Source organism: Procambarus clarkii, chromosome 79 (genome assembly GCF_040958095.1).
Source record: "Procambarus clarkii isolate CNS0578487 chromosome 79, FALCON_Pclarkii_2.0, whole genome shotgun sequence".
Classification (NCBI taxonomy): Eukaryota; Metazoa; Arthropoda; class Malacostraca; order Decapoda; family Cambaridae; genus Procambarus; species Procambarus clarkii.
Window position 1 is genome coordinate 11,364,584 of NC_091228.1, and position 17,504 is coordinate 11,382,087.

The 17,504-nt window shown below is 43.4% G+C and overlaps 1 protein-coding gene across 1 annotated transcript in view; it reads right to left on the reverse strand.

Annotated features, from left to right (window-relative positions):
• The window catches only part of LOC123751416 (alpha-2-macroglobulin-like), a 622,101-nt gene that overhangs the window by 85,038 nt on the left and 519,559 nt on the right, over positions 1-17,504 (reverse strand). The window contains 6 exon segments of the mRNA XM_069314540.1: positions 1,793-2,021; positions 2,718-2,880; positions 5,172-5,229; positions 10,318-10,388; positions 16,267-16,455; positions 16,663-16,837. Of these exon segments, the coding sequence (XP_069170641.1) occupies positions 1,793-2,021; positions 2,718-2,880; positions 5,172-5,229; positions 10,318-10,388; positions 16,267-16,455; positions 16,663-16,837 (885 nt within the window).

A 17,504-nucleotide genomic window follows, 5' to 3' on the forward strand; every position in this document is an offset into this window, starting at 1 on the left:
GGAAGAGAGGGTATATTAGTTAGGGGGGAATCGGGGGTAGGTGGGGGTTTTGGGGTAGAAGAGGGGAAGAGGGAGATGGGGGAAGGTGTTAGGGGGTCACAAGGTGAGGGGGTTAAATGTGGGCTGGAGGTGCATAGGAGGGGTGAGGGTTGGGTGGGGTTTGGGGGTGAGTGGAAGAGGGGTGCAGTGGAAGCTGGGATGGAGTAGATGGAATTGAAGTCAATGGGGTAGAAGGGGCAGGGGAGTGGGAAGGGGTATTTGGGGAGGGGGGATGGGAAGGTGGGTTTGGGGAGGGCATGGCTTGACCCACTGGGGTCGCTGACAAGTGTGATGTAGCAGGGGCAGGGGAATCGTTGTGGAGGTGCAAATGTGGAAGGGACAGGGGGGTTTTGGGAGGCTGAGGCAGGGGGGATGTATAGGAGGGCTGAGTTGGGGAGGATGCGACCTGGGAGGTGACCTGGGAGGTGACCTGGGAGGTGACCTGGGATGTGACCTGGGAGGTGAGACTACCTGGGAGGCTAGTACGTTGTCGTTGTTGCCATCTATTTTTGTGGGCTGTTTGCTCATCTTTCGTCATAAACCTCTCTATAAACACATTGTAATGGGTTTCACTTCCTCTGAGTAAATGCTTGCTCCTCATTATGTACTCCACTGCCTCCTCATTGGAGAATTGCACCAGAACAGGTCTCTTCTTGGTACAATTGTAAGGTCCAACCCGTCGATTGATATCCACCTCGCGTTCTGCCATCTCTGCTCCAATACACCTCAATATCTCGTGAAATTCGTATTTTTCTGTTTCTATTTTCTCTTGTCTTGTTGGTGCCCTAGATTCGAATAATCCATGTATTATAATAGACCGTCTCCTCAGGAATTCATTGTCATGCTGGTAGCCTGTCCCCTGGGGATTCCCCATCCCAACCGCAGTCACTAACCCATCTCCCACTAATCCTCTATCCTTAGCCATGCTGCTAAACCTTCCTAATTCGTTTGTGATACGAGCACATTCCCTCTCCCAGTCCTCTCTTCCCTTCCTAATCTCTTCCTGAACATAGAGCATAAGTTCTTGTTTCTGCCTCTCTACCGCATCCTGTATTTGCTGAAATACCTCACTTTTAATCCCCTGGATTAGATCCTCCAACCAATCACTCCTTCTCTCTACAAATTTCCCTATTAATTTCTCTATAAATCTGTCCTCCTCCTCATCCCTGCTGGTGATTGACCTTGAACCCCTTTTAGTCATTGCAGTAACAATCTAGCCAAAAAGGCGCTCCTCAATACCTTGCACAATCTGCTAACACAATAGGTGAGTGAATCTCCAATCGTCGTCCCACGTGGTGGTATAAGGGTTGCTGCCGAGGTGAGGTCACGCGGTCAGAGGTCGGTGAGGTCTGGTTTCACACTGCACAGTATTTCCTCAACTATTTTGAATTACGCTAATTAAACTGTTTTTCTTCACTACCTTATGGCTCTGGTCAAAACCCAAGGTTTTTTCATTCACTTGTACATTCACTTATAGTCTTTTTCACTTCGAAGTTGCCTGATTACCCCTCCCACTCCATGAGTGATCCAGGAGCTCCCAACCCACGTCCACCCAACACGATGGTCACAAGACAAGTGTGTGTGTGTGTGTGTGTGTGTGTGTGTGTGTGTGTGTGTGTGTGTGTGTGTGTGTGTGTGTGTGTGTGTGTGTGTGTGTGTGTGTGTGTGTGTGTGTGTGTGTGTGTGTGTGTGTGTGTGTGTGTGTGTGTGTGTGAGTGTTGATGGCAAGTCAGAGATAAAGAGGCGGACTTACAGGTATGGGTTGGTCGAGGTAGTTGAAGACAGACATCTTGACGGGGAGGATCTCTCCACGCTTGAGAGAGGGGGGAAGAGTGAGGTCGACGAAGAAGGGGGTGAAGGTGGTGATGGACTTCCTCTGGGAGAGTCCTACGCCCTTCTGTGGGTGGGCACACACGGCCTTGCCCACCCACTGTGTGATGGTGTCCGGTACAGTCACCTGCTGGGTGCTCACGCCAGACGACCTGCCAATAACCACATGCAACACTAATTATTACATTTACACCTTTATGCCAAAACTGTAACCAAGTTCATAATTTTTCCAACACTGATTATATACATATTCTGATTTCAATTATTACTGAGAACTTCCCAGTAGAAGTGATGATTAGTGAAGGAGTGTTCATCATCCTCATCATACTTACGCATCTCAGTAGGCCGTAATTTACGCTGCACCAATTGCCCATCACCCTCCAGTTACAGTATAACAATTGACCATCACATGCAACTCCACACAGTCAATCAGCTCCTCCACCAACCGACACGTCGACAGCCATCCCCTCCACCCACTGACATGTTGACAACCAGCTCCTTCACCCACCGACATGTTGACAACCAGCCCCTCCACCCACCGACACGTCGACACCCAACCCCTCCACCCACCGACACGTCGACAATCAGCCCCTCCACCCACCAATAAACAGTGCATGAATGCGTGACACTAGAGGAAGATAAGTGTGAAGTTCTTTAAGTGGAATGAAATGTCAGTTGTCGTGTTCTGCATGAAAAAGGATTATAATGCATTTTGGATTTGAACTATTGCTGGCAACCTTTGGAAATAAAGACCAAATACAGCCCCCAATATGGTCTGTGAAGATCAGTGTTCACAGACAAACAAAACGGAACTCTTTCACACATAAATCTATAAGCTGGAGACTTACGGGACAACGATGATGTCCCAGAGCCAAGTCTCCGGGAAATTGGTCCTAGGAACATCGCCGCCGCCCGGGGGTGACTGGGGCCGGGCGGCGGCGGGCGCAATATCACCAGCGAGGCCGCCACCAAAACCACCCACAGGTCTCGGAGTGGCGGAGTGACGACGCTCTGTAAAGTCAAGAGTTTTTATGTTCATCAGATGATTCAAGTTAAGTAATAACCCCCACCTCTCTAATATAATTGAGGCGAGAGCCGGCGTGTCTCGGGTCTCCCAGCACAGCCCAGCTAGCATATACTTCACAAGCAACACTGTCTCCACCACCACACATTTCCTGCCCTCCTCAGGCAGGCGGTCACATATCAACCATACTTACACTCCATTATAATTTATTCATATATTGTTATTTTATTTTAATAAATATTTGTTAAAAAGTTGCAGATAACACACAATTTTTCTTTTAACACACAAAACATTATTTCGCTCAACGTTAATATTTTGTTTATTTTTACTAAATACGTAATTGAAGTGTTTTCGCTTCCCCGTTCATCAAGGACCTGCAGCTGGCGCTGTTTTTGTTGATAATCCATGTTGGTGTCACTAATTAACATTTACCTTATGCGTACAGCGTTGTGCACCTACACCACGGTAGTGTGCACAACACTAGCAGGGGTAACATGTGCACGTACACCACGGTAGTGTGCACAACACTAGCAGGGATAACATGTGCACCTACACCACGGTAGTGTGCACAACACTAGCAGGGATAACATGTGCACCTACACCACGGTAGTGTGCACAACACTAGCAGGGGTAACATGTGCACCTACACCACGGTAGTGTGCACAACACTAGCAGGGGTAACATGTGCACCTACACCACGGTAGTGTGCACAACACTAGCAGGGGTAACATGTGCACCTACACCAAGGTAGTGTGCACAACACTAGCAGGGGTAACATGTGCACCTACACCACGGTAGTGTGCACAACACTAGCAGGGGTAACATGTGCACCTACACCACGGTAGTGTGCACAACACTTGCAGGGGTAACATGTGCACCTACACCAAGGTAGTGTGCACAACACTAGCAGGGGTAACATGTGCACCTACACCAAGGTAGTGTGCACAACACTAGCAGGGGTAACATGTGCACCTACACCACGGTAGTGTGCACAACACTAGCAGGGGTAACATGTGCATCTACACCACGGTAGTGTGCACAATACTAGCAGGGGTAACATGTGCACCTACACCACGGTAGTGTGCACAACACTAGCAGGGGTAACATGTGCACCTACACCACGGTAGTGTGCACAATACTAGCGGGGGGTAACATCATGTGCACCAACACCACGGTTGTGTGCACAACACTAGCAGGGATAACATGTGCACCTACACCACGGTAGTGTGCACAACACTAGAAGGGATAACATGTGCACCTACACCAGCATAGTGTGCACAACACTAGCAGGGGTAACATGTGCACCTACACCACGGTAGTGTGCACAACACTAGCGGGGATAACATGTGCACCTACACCACGGTAGTGTGCACAACACTAGCAGGGATAACATGTGCACCTACACCACGGTAGTGTGCACAACACTAGCGGGGGTAACATGTGCATCTACACCACAGACCCAAGCCTCCAGTCTGAGTCAGCATATCCAATCACTCTGGTCATTAAGAGAGTAATTGCTAAACAGTTGCTTATGTTAATGTGGACTAACATTACTGAGCTTGAAGCAAACTAAAATGTGTAATTTTATCACTTATATTATCTAACAAACAATCGCTATAACAGAGATTGTTGGACACTTAAATTCGTGATGGATATATGACACATTTATTGTGTTTGTGTCAAACTTCAAATACTTGATTCTTTCGATATTTGTACATCTTTGACTGTGAGAAAAAAATTGCTTAAAAACCATTTAAAATTGCTTGTTTCGAATTGAAGCTGTGAAATGTTTCTGCATTCTATCTATGTTAAGTTTATTCTGTTCAAGCGTGTGAGAACTCGAGGATCAGCTAAAATTTGTCTTTGAGTTTGACTTAATTATTATATTATTATTATTATTACTAGTATTATAAATTTCGGGCTTTTTACTTAAAGCTGATATAAAAATATTAAATATAAAAAATATATGTTAACAGTTGAAAAATCTAAATGGACAACTAATGTGCATTTGAAATTTGTGATTTAATACTTCCGAATTCTATTACATTCTGAATATGATGTGATTTTATGGAAGTAGGAGGAGAAAGGTGCTCCTGGTCTTGTTTGGCAGTAAATATGCTGTACAAATAACAGTGAAAAATATTTGTAGCAATACAGACAGTTACAATTATGTAACAGTAACAATTAGAAGTCTGAGAAAAACAGCTGAATGATAAAATAAACATTGATAATTTGACATTGGGAAGAGAGGCCGTTGATGAAGAGAAGTGAACATTACCTTCCTCACACGGTCTCGTCTCTAGTGTCAAGTCGCTGAAGACGAACAAACCAGAGTTCTGAAAAACAAATTAAAGAATTAATACATGTTTTACAATGGCAGAAAGGCATCACAAATAACGGAGACTATAAGAACTATATTTATTACAAAACTTACCAAGAACATCAATACCAATAATAATTCAAACGATAATGTCAAGAAACTTCACCAATTGCTAGAAAATTAAACTGCATAATATATCTGGCGTTGTCTCCAGTTGTTTTAATACGAATCAATGCTACTATTAGTACGTCCTTCACACGATGATAACTGAATATTAGGCAAGACTCGAGGCCTCGAGGTCAGTAATGACCCAAGCAAGAGCTTCCAGGAGGTCAGCAAAGACCCAAGCAAGAGCTTCCAGGAGGTCAGCAAAGACCCAAGCAAGAGCTTCCAAAAGGTCAGCAAAGACCCAAGAAAGAGCTCCCAGGAGGTCAGCAAAGACCCAAGCAAGAGCTTCCAAAAGGTCAGCAAAGACCCAAGCAAGAGCTCCCAGGAGGTCAGCAAAGACCCAAGCAAGAGCTTCCAGGAGGTCAGCAAAGACCCAAGCAAGAGCTTCCAGGAGGTCAGCAAAGACCCAAGCAAGAGCTTCCAGGAGGTCAGCAAAGACCCAAGCAAGAGCTTCCAGGAGGTCAGCAAAGACCCAAGCAAGAGCTTCCAGGAGGTCAGCAAAGACCTAAGCAAGAGCTTCCGGGAGGTCAGCAAAGACCCAAGCAAGAGCTTCCAGGAGGTCAGCAAAGACCCAAACAAGAGCTTCCGGGAGGTCAGCAAAGACCCAAGCAAGAGCTTCCGGGAGGTCAGCAAAGACCCAAGCAAGAGCTTCCAGGAGGTCAGCAAAGACCCAAGCAAGAGCTTCCAGGAGGTCAGCGATGAACCAAGCAAGAGCTTCCAGGAGGTCAGCGATGAACCAAGCAAGAGCTTCCAGGAGGTCAGTGATGAACCAAGTAAGAGCTTCCAGGAGGTCAGCAATGAACCAAGGAAGAGCTTCCAGGAGGTCAGCGATGAACCAAGTAAGAGCTTCCAGGAGGTCAGTGATGACCCAAGTAAGAACTTCCAGGAGGTCAGCGATGAACCTAGTAAGAGCTTCCAGGAGGTCAGCGATGAACCAAGCAAGAGCTTCCAGGAGGTCAGTGATGAACCAAGCAAGAGCTTCCAGGTGGTCAGCGATAAACCAAGTAAGAGCTTCCAGGAGGTCAGCGATGAACCAAGTAAGAGCTTCCAGGAGGTCAGTGATGAACCAAGTAAGAGCTTCCAGGAGGTCAGCGATGAACCAAGTAAGAGCTTCCAGGAGGTCAAACCAAGCAAAAGTTTCCAGGAGGTCAAACCAAGCAAAAGCTTCCAGGTCAGTGATGAACCAAGCAAGAGCTTCCAGGAAAAATGTACAATACCGTTCCAGCACTCGCCACCTGAAGATGTGAACATACACGAGACTCAAGAAAGTCATTGTAGCTGCAGCAAAGCAATTCCAGTCATCATCCCAGATAATACAAAACGAAAGAATTATTTGTTCTACAGGTAAGAAGTTAAAGAGTAAGAGCTGAGTCAACATCTTTAGAAAGCCTCTGAAAGAAGGAAGAACTCTGCTAAGAGCAGTGATATCTGAAGCAAGATGAGTTTCTAAAGAGAGGAAGGAACCAAGATAGTTTGAGTGGTGTCAAACTCTAAATGAACGTAATGGTCTTGGAGAGACATGAGGCCAGATTATAGCCATATCAGAGTGACCATTCCGACCACAGACATATATTCAACCTTTACAAGAGGCTGAGACACTTCCTCTCCAATTTCCAGAGAGAGCAGCTTAAACATCAGCTTACTGCAACGGTCAGAACAAGTAAATCATGAGAGGTTGACAGCCAATCATGAGAACATAGCTACATTCAACGATTGGGGCACTCCCTTCACCAAACAAGAAGGTTCTCCCGCTGGAGAATAAGCCATATTGGACGCTATAGATGCATCTGGGGTAAACTACCGACCTCTTAGAAGAAAGCAGACATAATTCCGTTTCCTAAGCCAAAAGAACCTGGCAATTACAGACCCATTATCATCATGTTGCAGGACTGAAGGTCTTAAATAGGCTTCTGTGGAAAACTGGAGGTCTGCATTAATACATATTTGACTTCACTAGAGCAGTACGTACTGCCAACGGCATAGCAACATTACTAGGAACAGTTAACTCAGGTTCTGCTATAATAATCTCCGTATATTTCGTGAAAGGATTCGAACTTGCAAGTCCGCAATCAATTTTATAGATGTTAAAAAAAAAAGTGTCGGAGGAAAACTGCCTTGATTCAAAATGACCTGAAAGGTATGCCAGAGTAAACCTGCAAGGCCAAGTGTCAGGTTACCAGTTGCATGAGAATGGGACTCCACAAGGAGGAGTTACAGACTCAGTGCTAGTCATTAACATCCTTATGAAAAACCTCGCTTCCCTGACATTTCCAGAAAGGGTTAAATTCCTAAGCTATGCTGATGTATCATTAGTCGTCACAGGTCCTTCTCTTTTGAATAAAGTCCAAATGACGCTAGATAAAGTAACATTTGAATGGTGTATTTTTGGGTAAAAAATATCTGCACATAAATCTAAAGCAATGAGACTGGGTTGCAATAATCACGAGTCTCCTACGCATTCAAGATATTAATCTTGAGTGGGTTACACAATATCAATATCTCGGAGTAAGGATTGGTTCTAAAAACCATTCAACAAGCAAATTTAATGTCTGAAGGAGAAACCAAAATAACGACTGAATATAATGAAAATAATCACAGAGCCCCATCCAGGAGCGAGACACAGAGTGTTAATAATGTTTAACATACACACCGTTCATTCCATAGTTGATTATGCAGCGCTTGCCTTACTCACTCTTTCTCCTGGTCAGTGGGCAATGGTTGAGTGTATTCAAAATAATGCAATGCAAGTCATAACAGGGACTCCCAGAAGGACTAAAATACAGAACCTAAGACTAGAAACTAAACTAACATGGGTTGAAATAATGGTAAAAGGGCCTGCTGCCTGCATGCTGACCTAGATATTGACTAGACTAATAATCAGTTCACTCAAATATATAATCACTAGAGAAGTTACTTGGGATAGAAGAGCTTTAAAAAAACCAGGTGGACTCTCCATGCAATACATTCGAAATTATAAATAGAATTACAAAGGGATAGCACGAAATACACGCAGACCTTGTCTTGTAGCCCCATGGGAATCACTGGCACCAGACTAAGATTATGACTATTCAAGTAAATAAAGAACTAGACTAATCCTCATCGTCTATGCATCATTGCACAGATGAATATAGAATCAAACTTGGCATCTGAAAGCATCATTTACTTCACAGATGGATTAGTAGACCAGCAGGGGTCAAGAAACCGGAGCTGCAGTTAAGGCAAGATAGTTTGTAGTTAGATAGAAACTCTCAAACGGGTGTTCAACTTCTCAAACAGAGATGCTAGCCATTCAAAAGGCTTTGGAACATGCTCTTGCTGAGCACCAACAACATGTTATCATACACACAGATTCGAGAACTGTCATTGAAATCTTGCAACAAGAACACATACATGACAACATCCATCTGATCACAAATGTCATATCATTAATACAAACACCCATACGTCAAGGCCGTCGGGTACACCAGAGACCCGCTAGAGAGAACTGATCAACTCGACCACACCTGAGACCCACCAGAGAGAACTGGTCAACTCGACCACACTAGAGACCCACCAGAGAGAACTGGTCAACTCGACCACACCAGAGAGAACTGGTCAACTCGACCACACCAGAGAAAACTGGTCAACTCGACCATACCAGAGACCCACCAGAGAAAACTCGTCAACTCGACCACAACAGAGACCAACCAAGTCGCCATTACAGAACAGGACGGCAGGTAACACCTAACCTAAAACTCCTGGCCTAAAACTTCTGAAATGCGAAAAGGGTAATTAAAGTTGACCACATTCCGCCAGGCCGCCGGCAGACAACTTGGCAGGTACGTACATCATGGGTCCAGGAGCTGGCAAACATATTGTCATTAAACGGGATTTAATGAGGTACCTGAGGGAGGTAGAGAATGAACTACCACTATACGACCTATCCCAGTCAATCCTCCTGTTTCCGTTGTATAGTAACGATAGCGACCATAGTACATATACCGTCGTACACCGCAGTTAGGAAGTAGAAATCGGTACTTTTGAATTAGAAAAACCAGAAAAAATTTCCGATTTTTGTTGTGAAGACACTCACGTAACCTAACCTCCCTAGGCCTAACTCACGTTGTATGAGGTCTAATATAGTGCATAAAGGAGCTTTACTAGCAATATATAGTTTGTTTTTTACCTTCATTTTTCGGACTATAATGCGAATGGTATTATTATTTACTATTTACTTTACCATTATAAAGTGTAATGAATAGTACCATATTCTACTCGCTAATTGCCTAGTATGTCAAGTTTTATTCTATTGTGTTCATGGTTACAAAAGGTGCTATCTGAACAAGAGGATGGGTTACCTAGCCCTAGCAACCTCAAAGGCGTGTTGCTAGGGGGATGAGAGCAGTGTGAGACTCACACTAATAGTGTGAAACACACTTATAGTGTTGGACACACTGATAGTGTGAGACTCACTGATAGTGTGAGACTCACTGATAGTGTGAGACACACTGATAGTGTGACACACACTGATAGTGTGGCAGACACTGATAGTGTGAGACTCACTGATAGTATGAGACACACTGATAGTGTGAGACACACTGACAGTGTGAGACTCACACTGATAGTGTGAGACTCACACTGACAGTGTGTCATTGATAGTGTGAGACACACTGCTAGTGTGAGACTCACTGATAGTGTGAGACACAATGATAGTGTAAGACACACTGATAGTGTGAGACACACTGATAGTGTGAGACTCACTGATAGTGTGATACACACTGATAGTGTGAGACACACACTGATAGTGTGAGATACACATTGATAGTGTGAGACACACTGATAGTGTGAGACACACACTGAGTGTGTGAGACACACACTGATAGTGTGAGACACACACTGATAGTGAGACACACACTGATAGTGTGGTGACTCACAATAAATGACAATAATAACTCACGTCAAACATGTGGAGAGCGTCGACGTATTCACTATGGTAGAAATATCTTCCCGGAAATATTTTTGAAAATTCTGTAGAGTTAAAAATTTTCATGAATTGATAGTGAAATTTATAAAATATATAAATTTTATTGTACATCATATGAGCATCATATGATGTACAATATATTAAAAATATTGTACATCATATAAGCAAATGAGAGCTCTGGTCCACGATAACTAACTCCACCCAGCACCTAGTGAGTCAACTGAGAGCTCTAGTCCATGATAACTAACTCCACCCAGCACCTAGTGAGTCAACTGAGAGCTCTAGTCCATGATAACTAACTCCACCCAGCACCTAGTGAGTCAACTGAGAGCTCTAGTCCATGATAACTAACTCCACCCAGCACCTAGTGAGTCAACTGAGAGCTCTGGTCCATGATAACTAACTCCACCCAGCACCTAGTGAGTCAACTGAGAGCTCTAGTCCATGATAACTAACTCCACCCAGCACCTAGTGAGTCAACTGAGAGCTCTGGTCCATGATAACTATCTCCACCCAGCACCTAGTGAGTCAACTGAGAGCTCTAGTCCATGATAACTAACTCCACCCAGCACCTAGTGAGTCAACAATTATGTATAGGACTGCACCTTATAATATATTTCGAACAAATTATTTAACAGCTTTAACGTGAGCAAAAGTTAGGATGATTTATTTGCCAAAAAATGCAGATAACGGATCAACGTTAATCATGTATAACTCTCCTCACCTTCATGTATAACTCTCCTCACCTTCATGTATAACTCTCCTCACCTTCATGTATAACTCTCCTCACCTTCATGTATAACTCTCCTCACCTTCATGTATAACTCTCCTCACCTTCATGTATAACTCACCACACCTTCATGTATAACTCTCCACACCTTCATGTATAACTCTCCACACCTTCATGTATAACTCTCCACACCTTCATGTATAACTCTCCACACCTACATGTATAACTTTCCACACCTACATGTATTACTCTCCACATCTTCATGTATAACTCTCCACACCTTCATATATAACTCACCACACCTTCATGTATAACTCTCCACACCTTCATGTATAACTCTCCACACCTTCATGTATAACTCACCACACCTTTATGTATAACTCTCCACACCTTCATGTATAACTCTCCTCACCTTCATGTATAACTCTCCACACCTACATGTATAACTCTCCACACCTTCATGTATAACTCTCCTCACCTTCATGTATAACACACCACACCTCCATGTATAACTCTCCACACCTTCATGTATAACTCTCCACACCTTCATGTATAACTCTCCACACCTTCATGTATAACTCTCCTCACCTTCATGTATAGCTCACCACACCTTCATGTATAACTCTCCACACCTTCATGTATAACTTTCCACACCTTCATGTATAACTCTCCACACCTACATGTATAACTTTCCACACCTACATGTATTACTCTCCACATCTTCATGTATAGCTCTCCACACCTTCATGTATTACTCTCCACACCTTCATGTATTACTCTCCACACCTTCATGTATTACTCTCCACATCTTCATGTATCACTCTCCACACCTTCATGTATAACTCTCCACACCTTCACGTATAACTCTCCACGCCTTCATGTATAACTCACCACACCTTTATGTATAACTCTCCACTCCTTCATGTATAACTCTCCACACCTTCATGTATAACTCACCACACCTTTATGTATAACTCTCCACTCCTTCATGTATAACTCTCCACTGCAGCCAACGTTCTCTCGACTTAGTCCTGCAAGACGACTAAGTAAACCGCCGCCGATATAAAGCAGTGTGTGTCGACTGCTGTTTAAGTAGAACTGGAAGAGATTGGCGTACCCCGGGACCGGCTTAGTGAAGAAACGGACAACAGTGAGGGTGCCTGTTGGGAAGCGCTGCTAGCCAGACGCTAGAGGCTTTTGCCAGAGGTTCACTACCCCTGTATCGACTGTTTAAGTGGCCCCGATCAGCGTGTGGGCTGAGGTTCTCTGCCAGCAAGTGGCCGGAGAGTGGTCGTGGGGTATAGGCACCTCGTGAGACTGTCAGTGGGCTGGCCCACGTACAAGATGAACCTCGCCAGTGTTTTCCAGTACAGTTGGACAAAGTACTGAGTGAGAGAGGCTTAGCTCTACCAAGTACTCAAAGATCAATACACTGTAATCACTCATTCCCAAGGGTGCTTCCAACGTAACTTCCCTTATATCCCATTCATTTAGTGAGTGTAAATATCAAATCAAGCATGGCTGGTTCATCTTCCCCTCTCATTCGTGTCGGTCCCTTGATGTGTTTGCTTCGAAAGTTACTTGTTGCCACATCCAGCAGTTTAGCTCCCCATGTGGGACTTAGCTCTCCAAGTCTATCTTCCCGTGGTTGAAGTCTCGCATGATTAGTAGTCCAGATCCATTCCTGCTAGCGACAGAAGCTGCTCTCTCTCTCTATTATGTTTATGGTGGCCATGTTGTTTCTATCATAGTCCTTTCTGGGTTTTCTGTCATTTAGTGGTGGGTTATATATGACTATGACTATAATTTTTTGTCCTCCAATTGTTATGGTACTTGTTATGTAGTCACAGAAATCTTCATAGCCTTAAATAACCATCTCCTCAAAACTCCGGCCTTTTCTTACCAGCAGAGCTACACCACCACCTCCCCTTCCTTCTCTCTTTTTCCTCACTACATAGTTCTCCTGTGGAAACACTGCATTTGTTATGGTTTTCGTTAACTTTGTTTCTGTGAGTGCTATTATGCCTGAGTTTTCTTCTTGTTCCTATTCTCTAAGTTCATATGATTTATTTGTAATTCCATCTATGTTAGTGTACATTGTCTTGAGACTCACTTTCTTCTGTTCATTCTCATGTCCCCTTCTTTGTGAGTGTTCTGCTGATGGGGGAAGCTGTTTCATAAGTGAGAGGATTTGTGAGGTGGATAAGAGTCTCAGAGGATACTGGGGAGAGGGGTGGGGGGTTCAAGTGAAGGGGAGACTGGGAGGGAATGGGATGAAGGGGGACAGGGGACAGGGAGGGAAAGGGGGGAAGGTGGATATGGTGGAAGTGGAGAAGGGGGTAGAAGGGAAGGAATGGGGTGAGAAGGGAAGGGGTACTTGGGAAGCTATGGGGTTAGGAGGGAGGGAGGGAGGGCTGAGAGCATTTGAGTAGGGGGCAGGGAGGGTTCAGGGTAGGGGGGTTTTCTATGAAGAGGAGGGTGGTGGAGTAGCCCTCCCCTCTGGTGTTACTGGGCTGCTTATTGTGGGTTCCCCCTCTCACGTCTGGTGATAGTGTGTTAGGGGCTGTGATTTCCTGGTTTTCTCCTCTCGCCTTGCACTTTTTCCTTGCTTCTGCCGCTATCGCTCTCTCCTACCTTGTCATGTCTATTGGGCTCTATCATATCAAAATTTGAAACTGTGTATGGAATCAGCCTCCACCACATCACTGCCTAATGCATTCCATTTGCTAACTACTCTGACATTGAAAAAGTTCTTTCTAACATCCCTGTGGTGCATTTGGGTACTCAGTTTCTACCTGTGTCCCCTTGTTCATGTACAATCCATACTAAACAGTTTATTTTTATCTACTGTGTCAATTCCTCTGAGAATTTGGTAGATCGTGATCATGTCTCCCCTAACTCGTCTGCCTTCCAGTGTCATGAGGTTCAGTTCCAGTAATTTTTCCCCATAGCTCATTCCTCTCGGTGTACTCTCTTTCTCCTCTCATTTCTTGGGGACTAGCCTGGTGGCATACCTCTGAACCTTTTCTAACTTCGTTTTGTGTTTGACTAAAGGTGGACGCCACGCTGTGCGTATGCGTGTGTGTGTGTGTGTGTGTGTGTGTATTTACTATATGTATCTTGAATTTGTATGTATATTTGTATCTATTTGTATCAAGGCACAATGGGTATAATAGTCTATTGCATGTTATTATCTTCTTGTTATACTATGTTGGTTCGGGGTCTTGAAGTAGGTAGAATGTTGTTATGTGTTAACTGGCTGTTGATTGCTGGGTTTGAGCTTTTGATGTGCAGTGCCTCGCTGATGTCGAGTCTCCTGTTGTTGTTTTACCTGTCGATAATTTCTGTGTTGCTTGAAAGATTTCTCTGGTGATGGTCTGGTTGTGTGAGGAGATTATATGCTCCTTAATGGAGCCCTGTTGTTTGTGCATTGTTAATCACCTAGAGAGACGTTGCTGTCTTGCCTATATACTTAGATCTTTGGGGCTGGCAGTTCCCAAGTGGGCATCAAGTGGTGGCATAGACGATGTTGGACTCTTTTAAGGCGTTCTGTTTGGTGCCTGGAGACTTATTCATAAGTTGGTTTGCCGTCTTCTTGTTTTTGTAGTAAATTGTAAACTGTGTCTTCTGATTTTTGTCTGTGGTGATAACGTTCCTATTAATAATATATATCCATCAATCACTGCATGGGGAATTGTGTAAAACCCTGATTTGCGTCTCGGAGAGGCTGCAGGATCCGTGTGAATTCAATGGAATTCCCGGTTGCAATTCTTTTGACCGTGTCGTGGCCTAGTCGACTAAGGCGGCGTCTGGGATCATCCCAGTCGAAAGTTCGAATCCTCATCACGGCCCTTCTGGATTTGTTCATAAGAACTTTCACTTTAGAAGGATGGGCTGAACAGAGACCAGGGGTTCCCTTAGCTATATATGAAAGAGAAAGTATTTGTCTATCCAAGGATGGAAGCCATAGGCTTGAGGTTAATCACGCACAACTTTGGACGGTGATTGGTGATATTTGGAGTGTTTGGGGGTGTTGGTGGGAGACCTCTGAGGGAGTGCTACTGGTCTAGGCACAGGGTCCACCCGGGTACTGCTGGGTACCGCCTCTAGTAACACAAAGGGTGCATTACCGGCACTAACCTTACGACCAACCTCCTCCAAAGGATCAGCTTCTTGTTAGACAATACACATTTAATTATTGCAACATTATTGTAAGATACCTGAAGAAATTCTCGTTCAATGGTGTTAATTTGAGAAAATTTGAAATTTCTCAAATTTCTTAATTTGTGAAAGCTTTTTTAAGAAAAGAAAATAATAAATGATTATTTGGTTTATAAAATTATTATAAAATGATTCCGCTAAATGTAAAAAAAATATTGAGACTAGTCTGTTAGTATATTTTAAAAGGAAGTAAATTTACTTAAATTTATCCGAGGGCTTCTATCTCAAGTGGTCTTGATGGGGCCAGAAAGCCGACGGCTTGTCAAGGGTCCTTCTTTCTTTCTTTCTCCATGGCAACACTGTTACACTGAACCATAACATGGTAACACTGTTATACTGAACCATAACATGTCAACACTGTTATACTGAACCATAACATGTCAACACTGTTATACTGAACCATAACATGGCAACACTGTTATACTGAACCATAACATGTCAACACTGTTATACTGAACCATAACATGGTAACACTGTTATACTGAACCATAACATGTCAACACTGTTATACTGAACCATAACATGGTAACACTGTTATACTGAACCATAACATGGTAACACAGTTATACTGAACCATAACATGGCAACATTGTTATACTGAACCATAACATGTCAACACTGTTATACTGAACCATAACATGTCAACACTGTTGTACTGAACCATAACATGTCAACACTGTTATACTGAACCATAACATGTCAACACTGTTATACTGAACCATAACATGGCAACACTGTTATACTGAACCATAACATGGTAACACTGTTATACTGAACCATAACATAGTAACACTGTTATACTGAACCATAACATGGTAACACTGTTATACTGAACCATAACATGGCAACATTGTTATACTGAACCATAACATGTCAACACTGTTATACTGAACCATAACATGGCAACACTGTTATACTGAACCATAACATGGCAACACTGTTATACTGAACCATAACAAATTTGAACCAACCTATATTAGAGCTTTCAGGTTTCGCACTCGCTATCCTTTCTCTCCTCTTTTTTTTACAGTATTTATAGTCGTCGATCTGAGAGCCGAGCCATCGTCCCACATCAAAACTTCCAGCAAAGTTGAACACTGCTTCCAGGGAAATGGGGTCAGGGTTTACTGCCAGCAGCTCTGTGCTTCTGTCTACCACTCCTGGGTTCAGGAAATAATAAAGCTTTATGTTAGTGTCTGGGCTGGCATAAGAATATAAATATATAGTATGGTAAAATAAGAATACAATTTTCTTACTGTACTAGAATAACAACAAAATTTGCTTGTCCTGCTTGAATGAGCATCAGATTTTCTCAGCACATGCTTCCCTCAAGCAGGTCTAAGTAAGCCTTGGCGTGCTTTACTTACCCAGGCTACACACAGAGTCTGGCTCTGAGGAGAGGGACAGAGAGGCTTGTTCCCCAGGTTGTACGCGAGAGGCTGACCAAGTGAGGTTTACGGTGTTACTGAGGCACTTGTCCACCTCCAGCTCCCTCGAGTCCGCCACAACCTCCCCATCTTGACGGGTATACCACACCAACACCTGCAAAACATTATCAGTCTTAATGCCCCTCTTCATATGGCATACCAAACCTGGAACATATTATTGTTTTCGATTTATTAATGGAGGGGGAGAAAATAAGGTTAATGCCATCATTCCACGTTACACATTCTACCAACAGTGTTACAGACCCAATAGCTGGTCATATTTGGGACGGGAAGATGATTAACTAGCACGCAGCATCCCAGTATATTGAATTAGCTATATAGTTGTCATACATTGATAGCAGTATTGGTGTTGAGCTCGGCCAGCAAGCTGTTCACACTCGGGGTCCTTTCCAGACTTTTCTTCTGAACATGATATTAAAATGTCAGTATTTTTCACATTTTAGGTAAGTAAATACACAATTCTAAGACGTGGGAAAATTTTTTAGCAGTGTAGCCTTAAAAATTAATTACAAATAAAATAAAATTGCATCTTTATAAACGAAACGTGAACAAAAAAATGTTGACTTAAAATTTTGAAACATTTAAATTGTAACCGATTATTCGTTTCGAAGTTGCAAAAACTCACTTTTAATTAAATAAACTTAAAACTTTTCCCCACTAATAGGAGAGGCAGATATGGGCTGATTATTATCAAACTTTACACATCTGTTGAGTCTGGCGGACTCATTGTGGTACGTACTGTTGCAACTATATTGATTTTG